Source organism: Centroberyx affinis, unplaced genomic scaffold (genome assembly GCF_046629955.1).
Source record: "Centroberyx affinis isolate AG114_WGS23_722 - 3 ecotype Tasmania unplaced genomic scaffold, CSIRO-AGI_Caff_v1 ptg000977l_1, whole genome shotgun sequence".
Classification (NCBI taxonomy): Eukaryota; Metazoa; Chordata; class Actinopteri; order Beryciformes; family Berycidae; genus Centroberyx; species Centroberyx affinis.
Genome location: NW_027279547.1, coordinates 283,761 through 300,291, shown reverse-complemented (window position 1 = coordinate 300,291; position 16,531 = coordinate 283,761). Strand labels below are relative to the sequence as shown.

The window sequence follows — 16,531 nt, the reverse complement described above, 5'->3', positions numbered from 1 at the left end:
ACCCCTTATTTGATAGATGTAAAACTACGCCGGCAACATTACATCACATTTTCGGAGGGTGCACCAAAATGGAACGGTTCTGGGCTACATTTTCCAAGATTTTCAACAGACCTAACACGCCTTGCCCTCTTAATGACATCTTTGGGGTCACCAGAGAATATATCCACAAACTCACATCAATGCAAGGCTCCAACATTTTCCTCTCTATTGGTGGTTGATATTATTGAACTCGAAGAAGGGTGTTTCACCCACCCTTAATTAGGGATATCATGTTCATCTCAAACTAGAAAAGATCAGAGATACAGTTAACTGTACCCTACAGAACCTAACATCAACCTACAAGATTTAGGATCATTTTGTTGATGTAAAACAGTTAGATGGACTATCCCGACTGATTTTTATTTCTTTTACTTTTTCTTTTTGTTCTTAATCTTTGTCTTCTCTTTTGTTTTTTTGTATTTGTACTATTATAACAATATATTACTTTGTTTATTCATAACCTATGGTTTTATCAAGCCTCAGATTCTGTGCACTGAATGTCATACTGCCTCGCTCTTATTGTGTTCAGACATACTTTCACTACAAGCTGAATTTTGATCACAACTGAATCTGATATCAGTGAAGGAATATCACAAAAACTAACATAGTAACAAGTAGGCTACATCAAGTACATATGACACAGGGACTTTGACACAAGTTGACAGTGCAACACATGCAAAAGGCAAGATTATAAAATCAGTCTACATATACAGTCAGTATTCTATGATAATGTGCATCTGGGCAGGACGACAAAACATGTTTGCAGCTTATATTCAGTAAAGCAGTTTGAAAAGCAACAACTAACCTCTGAAAACTTTGTAACATGGACATAATTCCTAAGGCTAAAATGACATAGTACCAACATCATAAGTATTGCATGATTATGTAAACAATGCTGGGTAGCAAATAATAATTACTAAATACAATAGACTAAACAGTAACAATAAGCATTACTGTCAACTACATGGAGGGGCTGCCAGAGCCAAGAGACTATGTGGGTGTATCATGGACGAGTCTTAGGAGGGTTGGTTAAGTAGGGTGACAGCTTTTTGAAAGCAGCTCTTGAGGTGACGCGTGGTCTTGGACTTCAGTGACTGGTAGGTCCGGTCTCCCAGGGGAAAGTTTTCTGGAGCAGGTGGTTGCCCATGCAGGGTCTGTGGCAGCCCTTCCTGTCCCTTTTTTCACACTGGCATTATGACCAATCACCCACTCTGTGGTGGGACAATACATTGTACCTTCTTGGAAAACAGACAGAGAACCAGACTGTGATGGAGGGTGTTAGGATTCTTTTGATTACTGACTGGTAAAAGTGGACCAGGACTGGTTGTGTAACAGTTAACTTTCTCAGCTACTGCAAGAATAAATTCGTTAATTGGTATTTCTTGATTAAGCAGGAGAGGCTCACATCCCAGTAGAAGGTGTCTGTGAGGGTGGATCCTCAGACCTTGGAAGTTCCCAGTGGAGTCATTCAGGGAGTGATCAGTAGATTGGTTCCTTCAGGAATCAATCCACATCTCCAGTAGATTGGTTCCTTCAGGAATCAATCCACATCTCCAGAGTTTTGAGTGTGTTCTGCTACAGGTTGTTGGCAGCACAGCATGATGCAAGACTGTCCATACATGGACTCATTATTCTTAGTGATGAGGAAGATTGTAGTGCTGCTGGTGATATAAGTCATATCCACACCTACACCTATTATGCTGTAGCTTCAGTATGGCATCAAACCATTATCACAGTGATGAAAATGAGTAATTTACTATGATGGGCCATCCATAAATCTTTAAAAACACTCACTAACCTAAAATATTATGAATGTAACCCTCTGCAGTACTTTCCAACTCCTACCTTTGGAGAACTTCAATTCAAAAGCAAAACTCACATTTAGTAAAACCTCATTTGAGTGTCACACACACTGAGTTTCCAGATATGGGGAAATCACGTGAAAATGTATGGGTGTGATTAGGAAGCTTGTCTTTCACAACTGACGTCCTACAATAGCTTCCACACCACTATAGTGTCTTTACCTGCATGTTAGAGGAGCTGCCCTACAGCTATGAGAGCGGTACATTATCTTAACATCATTATCATGACAATATTTCACTGTGGACATGGTAATGATCTCTCTCTCTCAGGGTATCTGCAGGTTTCAGAAAGCCAAATGTAAGACATTTTTATTCTACCTGGAATTGAATAGTATGAAAGAAAGAAAGAAAGAAAGATGGCAAAAGAGACACTCAATGAAAGATCTGAACTGGGCCTATTATTACCGTATTAGAAAATTGATAATTAATTGTCATGGCACTGTCTGGACAGGAAAACCAATTGTGTTTAGTAAAGCAGATATGACGAGTGGTCATGCAGTTCAAAACCTGTCATTGCATGGTGAAAAAATTATAATCTATTAGCTGTATTTACGACCTTTGAATACTTTGTTTTTTCTCCAGACTTTTTCCAGATTGAACCAGATTTATACCATGTCTCTATTATGGAATTTAAAAAAATCTCTCTATGCAAAGTAGCTAATGTCAGAGCTCAGACGAAGTAGGAGGAGAATGATAACTATGTATATATTGAAGAATATATGCATAGTCACAACAGGGAACATCGGTGCAGCAGATGTGTGGTTCTTACTCGCTGGTTGCACAAGAAGACTGTTTCCAATACAAAATAATGAACACAGGTTTAGGGGGGGAGATATGTGTCGGTATCCTGAAACAACAAAGCGGTGCTATATGATATTGAAGACTTTGAACTGTTGCTTTCTTTCGGGTGATTTACAACCGTCTATACGGCATTGCTGTGCCGTTTATATTCAAGTCTGGATTTGCAAAAGAATAATCAAAGCCACGATTCTGACTTTAGGAGCTCAGAGCCGTAATCCCTGCTGATAACAAAGCATGCCCGACTTACTTATGAATAAAATACTGTAGCCGTCTCTCCTCTCCTGCCCCAACTTCTAACCGTTACACACCTTAAACACCTGACTGAAACAAGTTACCTCGGCGGCGGAGGGGAGGGGACACCCGGTAGTCGTTTCTAGGCGGGTCTGTTAGGCTACCGGACTGGAGGAAAGGTTATAGGGCTCTCCGGTGAGACGGTTAGCAGAGACATGTAAAATATATGGAAGTGGGGATCCGTTAGTTAAGCGGACACAAACTCACCTGGCCCTCACTGCGTTGAACTCGCCAGTCGACTTTCCAATGACGAGCTGCTGTAACGACAAATGCACGAGTCCCCATAGCACCAAAATAAATACAAACACCAAGGAAGCTGCCGCCGCTTCCCGCAGCAGGTACAGGCTCACTTCGGGCTTCTTCTTCGGGTCACTGCTGTAGCCGTTGTTCCCGCACTGGACCCGGGGGTCGTCGTTGCCTTGCGATACGTTATTTTCTGTCCCAAAGGCTTTTATTCTCCTGATAGTGGTGTCGCTCTCCATCTTTGCCAGTGGTACATCAGCTGCAAGCGTCGCTCAGGCGTCGCTTTTCAGAGCAACCCGACGGAGCGCGCTGAGGGACAAACTTGTCTCGCGTTCAGGAAGCGGACGGCTGCGGTGCGGGCAATAAAAAAGCGAAACGTCAGCGTGCCTATGAGAAAACTGTACAAAACATTGTGTCACCACCCCTTTGGCTGGTTTAAGTAACAAACTAAAAATAAATACTTTACTTATTATTTAATTAAAAGTTAATAAGCAGTGGGTCGATTTGATCAGTGACACTTAAGCATATATTGGCTAGGTAAAGAGTAGTTGAGTTGTACACGCCACTGCTTTAAGACTTTCCAATGTTTGCTATTCCTGAGAAAGCGTTGAGACCCAAAGGCCATTACCTTTAACCTAGAAATAGGCTACAGAAAAATGTAGCTTCCGGATCCTAATGATGTAACTGACTCGGATTCCAGTTCCCCAAAGTTAACTGACTCTCATAATAGGCCTATCTCATTTTCAAAGCAATCAAGCCCATATATTCTGCACTCTGTACCAATTCTTGCTTCAAAGAAGTGTAGGCCTAAGTGTCAGCATATTCTTCAAAGTAGGCCAATGCACTTTAAATCACTTTATAGACGTTTAACTCTAAAATAAGATCAAACCTCAAGTTACACTCACTACAAACGATGACAAAACATCTCTGTGCTCTGATATCAAAGCCCCTTGGAGAGCTTGTTAGTGTGACTGGAGGGGAAATGGGACATGTGATAAGGGATGTAAGGGATACTGACTGTGGATAGGTGAAAGGTGGTTCAAATGATTAAATATCGTTCAAATCAACTATTTAAATTGTTAACAACACACACCTCAAAGTGCATGTCTAGAACAATTGGGTGCCAAGTGGGAACAGAAGATCAAGTAAGAAAAGGATGAAAAACATCTGAAATACTCAAGAAGCAGCACAATTATTCAAGCAGCAAGTGACCTTTTGAGCAACAATTGCTGTTAAAGAACTGTAACAGACAAGGGTTTTTTTTCCCTTCCCCTGCTGTTTTAACTGATCACAGACTTTATCACTGATCCATAGCATCCTGCTTCCATTTTATTTTTCTGGATGTATTTTATTCTTCCATTGTCCTACCATAAGAACTACTATTTTTGTGGTTTTATTTTGTTTAACTTTTATATAATTTATTGCTATGTCTCTCCTTCATTCTTTTAATATTGCTGCATTGTTGTAAAGTGTACTGAGACACCCTGGTGTGATATTGCACTTGAAACTTTGATTGACTTGATTTGACTGATAATAAAAACAGTTTTTATCCAATAAAATATGAATAGCAACCATTTAATTTTAATTCATAGGTGAAAGAGATGCCTACTGATTGACAGCTCTTAGTAGTCGTTACATCAGCGTGTTTTTTTAAATCAGAATATCAACATTTGGAGGAACAAACTCTTATGAGATGGTCATGATATTACTGGGATTTGAGTTCAGTTTCTGAGGTTTCCTGAAAAAACCCAGGAGGCATATCTTCATTCATTCAATCATTCATTCATTCATTCATTCATTCTTTCTTTTTTGAAAGAAAAAAATCTTCGTCTGATTTCCTATTGTTTTAATGTCTAATATTACACTGTCCCAAGTGTAATTAGCCTATAGAGATAGCAAGGAATTATATTTAGAAATAGAAGAATTTGTTTTGGCTACAGTGTGGTATAGCCTTAAGGTCACAGACATTACCATATGAAAAACAAATCACATATGCCTAGGACTATACTCCAGAATATGTTCAAAGAAGTGTTTAAACTTTAAAAAAAATATATATTTGTACTAGTAGATGACATTCACTGGAAATACAGCCTATTTTTGGAAGTAGCCTGTACATTTTCTTCCAGTGGGCTGATGACAACATATGGGCCTACTTGCTCGGCCCAAATATAGGCTATTTTGAATGGTCATCATCCATGTCACCTGCATGAACACTTTTTAAATCATTTCTGACCTTTTTTTTTTTATTATTATATCATATGGGGTTAACAGCTAGTTCACAAACTGTCTGCAAAACAATATAACTGAGATCATGAACACGATGCATGGCAACTCGCGATGTGGAAAGTGATTTTTTTCATCAATAAGCCTCTGACACTGGTGGTGTGTGTTTATATGTTGATAGTGTTATTGTCCCGTGTTGCTTCTTGTGTAGCCTGCTGCTTTGTCGCCACCCTGTGGAGTTACGGTGGGTGAAGCAGGCAGCACCCAATTATACTGACTGGCCTCTCTCTGTTGACCTAGGCTACCTGTTTATAGACTTGGGTAAATCTGTAAAGCTGTAGTAAGCGCTCACTCCCATCTGTTGCTTTACTTTTTACTTTTGAGAGTTTTGAGTATTGTTCCAAATTGTCCAAGTCTAAATTTCACACCCAATTTAGGCAATTCTTCAAGATGTTTTAAGCCTATTTCACTGAGCTGAGGATGCAGATTTCAAAAGTTTCTCAAAACATCTTTGCCAAAATGAAGGCTCTTAAATCCAACCCATTAACACAGGCTACAAGAACTAATAGCCCACCCTGTAGAGAGTCTGTTAACATTTTAAATGGAATTGATAGTGAATTCACTCACATTAAACCCACCCCCAACAACCTGGCAAATTAGTCAGTTAAATCACTTCGGTGGTCATTTTTAAAACCGGGATGAAGTTTGGCAGTAAGACGGCCTTCAGTGGGCATACTGAAAGCGTTTCTGCCCGTCTCTTTGTTGGAAGTTTTCTCTGTCCTTGGTACTTTTCCATTAACGCCCCCGTGTAGCTACACTGCCGTTGGCCTAGCCAACATTACGTAGCGCTTGTTTTCTCGGCTCGGCTCCGGCTTGGTACGGTCTAAAGGGGACACGCCGAAAGTACACGTCGTGTTTGACAGGAAAATGAATTGTGTGATACGCGTATTTTAATAATGGCGTTCATGTCTCTACTCGAGGTTTCTATCCCCGTGTTATTGTGGTCACGGTTCAGGGACAGACGCGATGTTGGGTGAATGTTACGGTACATGTCCTTTACGAGTATCTTATCTAGACACGGATGCTTCTAGCCAGCGTTAGCTCGTTAGCAGAGCCGTGAAGCTAGCCACAATCTCATTCCCAGGTTCTGCTGTGAAAATGTATTTCCCTTTCAAAATAAAAGCCGCGCACCTCTGAAGTCAAGCCTCCAAGGAAGGAGTGCAGGAATGTTGCACTAATGTCCAAACAACGCGCAAACCTAATATAGCAGTGAAAGTGCTAAATATGGAGTTAATGACTTTGGTGGTCTAGTTTAAAGTTTACCTATAGAACGGGTTTACATTGTCTCATTAATCACAGTTTTCAGACCAAGTCTGCAGAACCAGGACTTACTGCTGTGTTAATACATTACATGTTGTTGGCAGAGCAGACTGCAGGCTCTTGACTCACACACCCAAAATGCCTATCCTAAATGAGGAAGGAATAAGCTGCAGTAAAAAGGCTGTGAGATTGCATGTATCTGTTATGAGTGGAGGATTCCCATGTGCAATTTGCATGAATTGTGGTATCATTGGCATTGTGGCCATGCAACAAAAAATATGACCATTCCAAATAAGGCTTAACATATAAAACCACCGCATTACAGTGTTTCAGAGCATGGTGGTCTGGTTAAAAAACACAAACAGTCGATGATTTGCTGCCTAAATAATAGCTTTGATCCATAGAATAATGGCTATGCAACATCAGTCTTAGGTGCTATGTGTATCATTTTTAAACATCAATATCATTGATGGTTATAATCAGATGATAGCCACAGCCAATGAGCTGTGTATATGGTAAAGCACCATATTGGTAGGAAACGCATGGGACATCGTGGGAATACTATGTATAATTTGCTATAACCAAATGAGACCATCGTGGAGACAGTTGGCAGCCTCTCTCTCATGCCAGTGGTATTGTTACTGGATAGTGTTTCTCAAAATTAAGAGCACATTTCCCATAAACCCTGTGGTTAACACCATATTGTAATCATTTTGCTACAAAACACTTGGATTATGCTGCTCAAGATGTTTGGAGAAATATGACAGACATTTTATGCTTTTTTTGGAGCTGTAAAAATGTCCCTGTTAACTTCAATAGTTTGGGAGAAGTCTGAGATGGAACCCCAGGGATTAACTCGCTGTGTGTTTGGTGGTCCTACAAACTTGAATGGGGTTTCAACTGACATGAGGTAAGTCGATAACTGAATTTTCATTTTGGGCTGAACTATTCCTGAACAGTCTTTTGTTTAATCTGTGTCACCCTTTTCCATGGTGGCCTGGTTCAGGAATCTGAGCATGAAAACAAAAAAATGTTAATAACACTGTTAAGGAGGCTGGTAAAATCACTGGCACTCAGCTGACCACCTTCAGTGATATACATATATAGCCTACTCTGCAGACCACAGAGCATCTACCATCATCATTCTGGACTACATGGATCATCGTCTCCACAGGGAATTTGAACTTTTCCCTTCAGGCCGTAGGTTTAGGCAACCTTTGGCTAAGATCAATAGACTTAAAAGCTCCTTCAATCCTAGTGCAATAAATATGCTAAATCTGCATAATCAGTCTCTCCCCTCTTCACAATGTTAGAAAATGTTTCCTTGTTGTATTTACTATCTATATAGGCTATTGTCTTATGTATTCCTGTTTTTATTGTCTCTTGCTGTAAGCTGAATATTCAGTCAGAAAATATTTTCCAAGGTGTTGCCTTAACATTTACTGGAAACCACATTTGTGCCGAGTGATTCACCACACCAGTAGGCCAAAACAATCTGTCAGTCACTGGAGATTTGTATCCCAACAAATAATTTTGTCAAACTTGCTATCACAGTTTTTGTTATTTTATTGTTGTGATTAACTTATTATAAAATTGAAATGTTGTAAGGCAATTAACCCTAACCCCAAAAAGAGAATTATCCTCCTAGCTCTCCGAGTTTTATTTCGAAGTTCCAGTACGAAGGCTAACCGGAAGTGTATTGCTCTCACTGTGCGCAGCTTGACACTGCTCTAATCTACCCAGCTACCGAGACGCGGACGGATCATTCCCCAGCCGACCATAGCAGAGAGCAGTCAGCCCGTCGTGTCTCTATCCGAGGCCGGATGGTAAAATCCAACCTCCAGCGGATCCTAAACAGTCATTGCTTTGCTCGCGAAAAAGAAGGAAAACACCAGTCTCTTACTACCATGGCGGACTTAAGTAGTAGTATCTGTGACATGATTGGCAAGTAAGTGAACGATGAAAAAATATCCAAGCTAGCTAACGCGTTAACGCTAGCTTTGCTAACTGAGGTGTGGGGGATGGGGAGCTGAAGCTAAGCTAGCGCCAGTTAGCTAGCAGCTACGGAAGAGCTGAAGCAGAAGAACGCACGAACGCATTTAACTGTTGTGTTGATGGTCGGTCATTTCTGTCGACTTATTAAACCATACTCTCTTCGGTTTTAACTTTTTCGACAGGCTCAGATATACGTAAAACATTTCTCCTCTAAAATTGACGATCTGGCTGGACTGTAAACTTCCACTGGCCCGTGAGATGAGTCGCGTAACATTAGCATCGGACATTGTCGGAGAACAGCATTTAACTGCGTCAGCTAGCTAACATTTCAGTTGTTTTAATCGTCTTCACGAGACACACAGCTGACACAAAGACATTGGTTTAATCAGACGGCTAGGTTGTGTGTCGGTCTAATGTACTGGATTTCGCAAACTAAAAACAGACATGTGATTCATCTCAAACCTCATTTTAGAAGGATTTTCTCCGGGATCTTATTATCGCTAGTCCATTTAAAGACCCAGCTGACTTCCCTTACGCAGCAAAATTGTCAACGCCAGCTAACGCCAGTCCTCTCTGGAAAAAAAACTAGCCACTTAACGTTAATGATAACAACTATACGGCACAAAGTATAGTAAAGTATAGCCCCGGGGAACGCTTTGGTCTGTGTACAACGCCTAACCAATCTTCCAGACCATCACCACGTAAAACAACGCCATTTAACGGCTGGCTGTACTGCGACGGTTATCCTAAATTTAAGCTAGTTTAGGTAGGCGACGACCGTGTTACCGTTTTATCATCTTAACGCCAGCAGATGCTCTCGATCATCAGATGTAGATTTGGTTTAGGCCGTGGCCCACACCCATCTGTTGGGTGGCCCCGCGCACGTTGTCAGGTGCTGTTTGTGCACGTTTTGTAGTACAGCAGTTACTAATGGCTGCCACGGCCTGCTGGTGTTTACTCCGACCAGGGACCGGTTTATACATGGTGAAAGCAGTTAACTATCTCGCAGGACAGGGGAAACCAGCAGGGCTCGTGGTATTCAAGGGCCGACTTGTTCCATATTTCTCTCGTGAGCTTCCCGGTTTCAGGTTCCTATTTACTGCCACGGGCCTCGTGACATCAGATGTCACCGCCGGGTAGAAAAGATGCCCGTGTCGTCGCTGTACGGACCCATTGTAAACGGAGATGTCGAGGAAGATGGGCTGATAGGGTCCTATGGCAGGGATGGGCACCCATGGGTGGCGGAGGGCCGAGAATCTGCAGGTTTTCATTCCAGCCAAACACTACAGCAGCTGATTTCTGTGATCCACACAACCTCACCAGTGAAATCAGCTGCTGTAGTGTTTGGTTGGAATGAAAACCTGCAGACTCTATGCCCTCCGTCACCCATGGGTGCCCATCCCTAACATAAGGCAAACAACCACCAATAAAAACAATAATGAATTCGAATTGAATTGCCCTCCATTACATCCCTGAGTGTAACAATAAAATAAATATAATACATGATATATGTATTTAACGTTTTCTTTATTTTGGTGATGTTAGGGCTTGACTGTGGTAACGTTAGCCAAAGGTAAAATACATAAAAAAACATTTAAACAAATGGGTTTAACAGCACAGGCCATGAAAATAAGATAAGATAGCACTTTATTAATCCCCTTGGGGAAACACTTCTGATGTCAATGTGTCTAGTCAAAAATTGAATTAGGTGATCTATTATACAGGTAATTTGAGGCAAGGATAGGTATTAAATGTAGAATTGAAGAAGTGAAATTCTCTGTGGCTTTGTGCCTTTTGGAGCAAATATTTCTGATCTGTTGCCCACCACCACATCCTCTACGGGTAAAATCCTCTGTTACACCTCAGTAAATACAGTCAATGTCGCTGTTTCTGGAGAAAGGGTAAATAATTAGAAAATGCTGCCAGGCCATTTGCTGTAACACAAATGGTGTAACTTGTTGTGTAGGCCTATTGAGTAGTAAATGGTACTGAGTGGGATCGAGTTTACAACTTGAAAATGCTGTTTGGTTTGCAGTATTGAATATCTTCACATTTTACTGCAGATAACCCAAGAACAGAAACAAAGCCAGGAAACATTTTGCTCCCTGAGATGATAATTTTGTGAGTGGACATTGTGCCACAGGCAGCTCTACTATAATGAATAAACGTTGTTATGGCAGAGATCAGAAGTGTTTTTGCTGTTTACCCGTCCTTGTGATTTAAATGATGAACAGTAAACAACACCGAGGCGACTTTGTCCTATAAAACAGTGGACTGGAAGTCCGGAAAACAGGGCTGCAGCGCACTCTGCTGTGCAAACAAGACATCACAGCACCACGCTCTCACTGAAAATACAACTGGCAACAATAAAATACAGTTTACTTGCAACAATAAAGCGCAACGTAACTGAAGAATGGTCATTCACATTTCTGGACAAATGAAGCCTGCCAAAAGGATGCGCATATAAACAGTTAGCATAACCAATATTAAAAACAGATTGGGTTGTCAAAACCACAAAGAATATTTTTTGTGTCAAAACTCAATTCAAATGTCAGAGCTACACAACTTCTGAACAAATTAGCATGAGCAACCTAGTAACACCATTCTTCTACAGTGCTTACAGTGATTACCCAAAATTCCTGTACAACTTTGGTAACATCTGTCGGACGCTCCCTCTTTTTGACAGTAGTCACATGGTAGATGTGGCTTTAGTTTCACACGCCACACGGTTGTTCGGCCGACCTCACATAGGTGTCAGGTGAACTGTAAGCTAACGATGCTAATGGTACAGTAACACAACACCAGTCTAAGCATGATATGCACCTAAACCCCGTGTTTCCATTGTAAATTATGAAAGTATTTGCCATCGTCTCAGAGGTTTGGTCAGGTCTTGGATGGTCACAGTTTTGATCGTCCCTACTTTTGACGTTCATGACCTTTCATGCTGAATCCACAGCTACGTTCTGCTAATTTCATGCCAAAGTAGTCAGTTTAAGACTTTTCATACCTGAATGGCTATGCCCAGCTTTTTGCAAAGGAACTGTAATTAATTTGTTTGTGCGCATTGTGTGATAGAGATAGATGAGAAGATCGTAGCTAGTTTAACATTTTTTGTTTTTATGGCGCAACTGAAAATGTAAGCACACTTTATGGACGGTACAAGCTAGCAAACATAATCCCAAACGAGTGAGCAGATGCAGCATTTTATTGCACTGCATACCACACAGACAAAACAAGTTGTGTATTCCTTTAAAGAACACACAAATTGTTATGCGGGAAATCTCTTTTTTGACCCACTAATTTTTGACAAATTGACCTGCATATTTTTTTTGCTGTATGACACTATGTATCCCAGTTGACTGCCAGTGGGAGCAAAGACGAGTCACGGTCGTGTTTTAATGTCCGTCTCTCTCTCCCCCTCCCAGCCTGTCCCTGCACTGTAGTAGTACCCGCGGCCCGGGGCCTCTGTGGTGCTCCTGATGCCCCTCTCCCACCCCTGAAGATCCCAGGTGGGCGAGGGAATGGTACATGGGATCACACTCCTTCAGCTCGGCCGCTCTACTCGGTGAGTCTGCAAACACGCACGCACGCACACACACACACACACACACGCATTGCCTGTTTGTTGTGATTTAGCCAGAAGAGCTGCAGTACAGAAACGGAAACAAGAGCAGGATGTCGTTTCAGGTAGTTTTAATCAAAAGGAGGAAAGTTGTATCACCAGCAGGCTTCAAAATGAGGAACTTCTCCTGCTTTGCTGTAACCACACTTCCTGTCATATGACCCAGTGTCATAGTTGTTAATTTACACAGCAGAGGAAGGCACACAAGAGCGACCGTGTTTGATTCATTCATCAGAGTTCAGCCTTGACATTCTACTTTTGACAATGATATAATGTCACTGCAGTATCATCAGACCCCCGGGTTTCTTTCAAATTCCAAAACATTTATTGAGTCTGTAGGTCGCTCCACTCGACGAGAAACAGGCAATGCACGGCAAGTCAAGCTAATTTATTTATATAGCCCTTCATCACAAGCATGTCTTAAAGGACATCAACAGAGCAAAATGGTGCAGAACAGTATGCAACAAAATAAAACACAACAACAGCATGTGTCTTTCCTCTCTCTCTCCACTTATATCTGTATAAAAAAGGTAAAATGGCCAAAAAAAAAAATCTTTAAAAAGAAAACAACTAAACTATTATTTTCAAAACGCATTATTTGTCTGTTTTTCCAGGACAGGAAGTTGACCGTGACGGAGGAGCCAGCAGGGAATGGTCGCCCCGGGATACTCCACTTCCAAAGCCGTCCCACTGTTACCAAGGCGATACAGTGGGACGCCGTGCTGAGCAGCAGCGCGCTCTATGTGGAGATACCGCTTGACCCGCTTCCCGAAGGCAGCAAAGAGAGGTGAGAGTGGTGGGACAGACGCTGAGGGCGACTGGAGCCTTGTGAAACCGTAGCTAGTAAAGGCAATATCATAACGATAAATATATAATGGTAACAATAAAATTTGACTTGTATACGAGTTTTTGAAACCGTGTTACAAAGTGTTTACAAACAAGAAGTAAATGCCAAGAAGAGGCACAGAAAAAATGCCACATATGACTTAAAAATGGTGTTGCAGAAGAATAAAACAGGCAATTACAATGAGAATAAAACAAGTAAAAAGAGAATTATGTAAGAGTCGGTCTGGAAATCTGTTTTTAAAACCTCTGAGACAAAGCGACGAGCCAGACAAATTGGAGCCTTGAAAACATTCAGTAAAATCTTTTCAGTGTTATTTGAATTTTACTTGCATGTATGTGCCTGAGATTCAGTAAACGTCCCAGTGTGTTTAGGTGTTCGTTTTCCCTTTTCAAACCGAAGCCCCCTTCTGCTCTCCCCTGCAGCTTCGCGGCTCTCCTGGAGTATGCTGAAGAACATCTGAAAGTTGTTAGCGTGTTTGTCTGCTTTTACAAGAACAGAGATGATCGTGGTACGTGCTAACAGCCCTGTTTTCCCCACACTCTTACAGGCCAACACTTTTTTCATTCCAAACACCCAGACAGCTTTGATAACTTTATAAGTGAAGGAAAATGTCATGTTTGGCTCGTGTGTTGTGGCTCGTTCTGCACCTAAACGTCTCCATGTCTCCTCCCTTGACCTTACAGCTAAACTGGTGCGTACGTTCAGTTTCCTGGGCTTTGAGATTGTGAAACCGGGCCATGCCCTCGTCCCGCCTCGACCCGACGTTTTCTTCATGGCCTACAATTTCGACAGGGACTCCTCTGATGAGGAGTAGCTCTCCGGACAACCCCGCTCTTCTCCTCCCTTTTCCCTCCCCGATTCTATTCATCCATCCCTCCATCCCATCCCAGCTCACCCATACTCCACCTCCTCTGTTGAACCCTCGGTTGTTGTGACCCATCCACAAACATCCACTCCCCCTCCCCCCCTCCCCCCCCCATGCTTTTTGTGTTCCAGGGAATAGTTTAGATGTGCATTTTCCTATTTCACCTGTCTATCTCTATGTATCTTTATTATACTGTTTTCATTTAAGATTAATTGGTATTTTTTTGTCACTTAAGAAAGAGGGAACCTTTGTTTTTGGACGTATGATGAGCATATTGCAATTTTCATAGCTATCAATCAAGGTCTTGTATTATTTTACATTCTTGACTTGTATTTTGTTGATATTTCTTTCAATGATAGACTTAAGGAGGAGGATTCTTCATTTCTTGAATGTACAACAAAAAGGTCATCAGGTTTACGCTCGGGTACTCCAGCTTTCATTTGATTGGCTAAAGATAGACATCAAATTTGTCCCATGTTTTTTTCTGTCCAATTCGAGTTACAGACGTGTTTCAATGGGACCAGTTTTATTCTATAGCACTAATGTCCTCTTAAAAGTATTAAGATTTTGCGAAATGTGTTGCTTTTTAGCAACAACCCCAATAATTGGTACTTCATAGCTGGATAGAAATCCCTTTAGACTAGCAAGGTGAGGCAGAGTGCAAAGACGAATGCTGTTGCATGTGACTTCAATTTCAAGTTTAAGATGCTATCGAGTGTGTTGGTACAAAGTGAAAGGAAAGTGAATAATCCAAAGTGCTTTTGCTTCTTTCTGTCATGTATACCTGACGTAGTATTTTGTTTTGGAGGATGAAAAAAAATTGCTGTGGTGTTCTGATTGGATTTTTTTTTTTGGACTAGCATTCCTTTTTAACTTTTAAGTTTGTTGTTCACCTGCATAGTGGTACCTGTTGTGCTTCTGTGATAATAAAACAAAAAATCCTTTGTCTTTTATCAGTATTTACTTATACTCACCCACTCATTTCAGAACTGCACCAATACATTCACATCCAAAGTGTCTTTACCTGGGAGTAAAATCCTTTTATAGTCTGAAATGAAAATATCAAATCTGGACTGGATTGATTCTCTGTTCCTGTGTAAAGCCTGGGTTACAGTTTTTTTTCCCGTTTTAGCCACTTGCAGCGCGTCAGTATTCAACTGCACATTAACTGGAGTTGCTGATTTAAAGCAGGCATACTAAACAATAGACCAGTGTTTGTACATGTTATAAACTGAGGTAGGTTTAATTGCGTGGGTTTTTATTAGCTACCATTAAACTCCAGTGTGTATTGTAATCACTTGACATGAGTGCTGACCCTCTGGTTTATGACGGTGTAAAGATGATGCATCTCCACCGCTCAGTTTGAACACCGAAGAGAATCAGGTCAGTTACAAAAGAGCAGGTAGAAATCCACAGCAGGTGGTGTGGCTCCGCTCCACCAGGAGGCTCCAGAGCAACACATCACCAGCCAGCAGCTGATGGTACAGTTGCATTTGCAACATGCACTAGTGCAAGATGTGCAGTTATGTAAACCAGTATATTTGATAGACAAGCCTACTGAACAAAGAATTCAGTTTGTGTTTTACAAATCTCATTAAGGCTGACTTTAATTTTTTTTATCTTTTTATTTTTGGGATAATGAGGCCAGGTGGAATAATCTCAGGCCTCATACATTCTCACCGTATTCCAATTAGATATTGATGATATAGTCTATATATCATTTATATACTCGCCATACACAAGTGGAAGCAAGAAATGAACCGTGTGCTTGAGGAAGAACAGGCAAGGAAATGTTTCAGCTGCTGTAACTCTGTTATTGAATTGTCACCCTTGACATTTTGCTGACATGAGATGAATTTTAGTTGAATATAATCCTGAAATCTCAATTATGACTCGAATATTCTCATAGATTTACCACTGTGCCTGTTTTTAAATGGCAACATTGCAGTGGAAGTACTTGTCATGCCACAGCCTGAGTTACTACTCTTCACCTGAGAAACTTCACCAGCTGGTTCAACAGCACTCAGCTTTTTGTCTGAAGTGTACTTGATGTAGTGTGTGTAATGAATACAGCTGTGCCTCATATCTTACAGGCAGTGGGGCACTGGGACATGTTAACGCTGTGGTGACGAAAGGCACCAAATACAAGTATAGATCCCAACGGTTCAGTTGGTACCATCAAGTTTTGATTGGTGAACTAAAATCTGAAATTTAACTTCTTCTGAACATTAGCATAGTGCAGACCTAGGCTACCTCATTTGAAAAGTAATTTTTTTTGCTGATTGAAACATCCATTGAAAGATCCATTTTTTGAACCTCTAATACAATGGAGAGTTTTATTGTCACATGACTAACTAACATCTAAATTTTGTTTCACAGGTTTTTCCACTTCGCCAAGAATAACATTCTGGGACCACTGGATA

At 41.1% G+C, this 16,531-nt stretch overlaps 2 protein-coding genes across 2 annotated transcripts in view; one reads left to right on the top strand and one right to left on the bottom strand.

Moving 5' to 3' along the window:
• LOC139646328 (endoplasmic reticulum metallopeptidase 1) overlaps positions 1–3,475 on the bottom strand; it is a 28,594-nt gene extending 25,119 nt beyond the window's left edge. Inside the window, exon 1 of the mRNA XM_071522336.1 lies at positions 3,201–3,475. Coding sequence (XP_071378437.1) covers positions 3,201–3,475 — 275 coding nt within the window. The remainder of the gene's footprint in view (positions 1–3,200) is intronic.
• Positions 3,476–8,556: 5,081 nt separating this feature from the next.
• oaz1b (ornithine decarboxylase antizyme 1b) lies at positions 8,557–15,056 on the top strand. Its single transcript, XM_071522349.1, is given in 6 exon segments — positions 8,557–8,727; positions 12,200–12,251; positions 12,253–12,339; positions 13,011–13,183; positions 13,666–13,751; positions 13,927–15,056. Coding segments are annotated over 6 exon segments (654 nt in total). The 5' UTR covers positions 8,557–8,602; the 3' UTR covers positions 14,058–15,056.
• Positions 15,057–16,531: the final 1,475 nt, after the last annotated feature.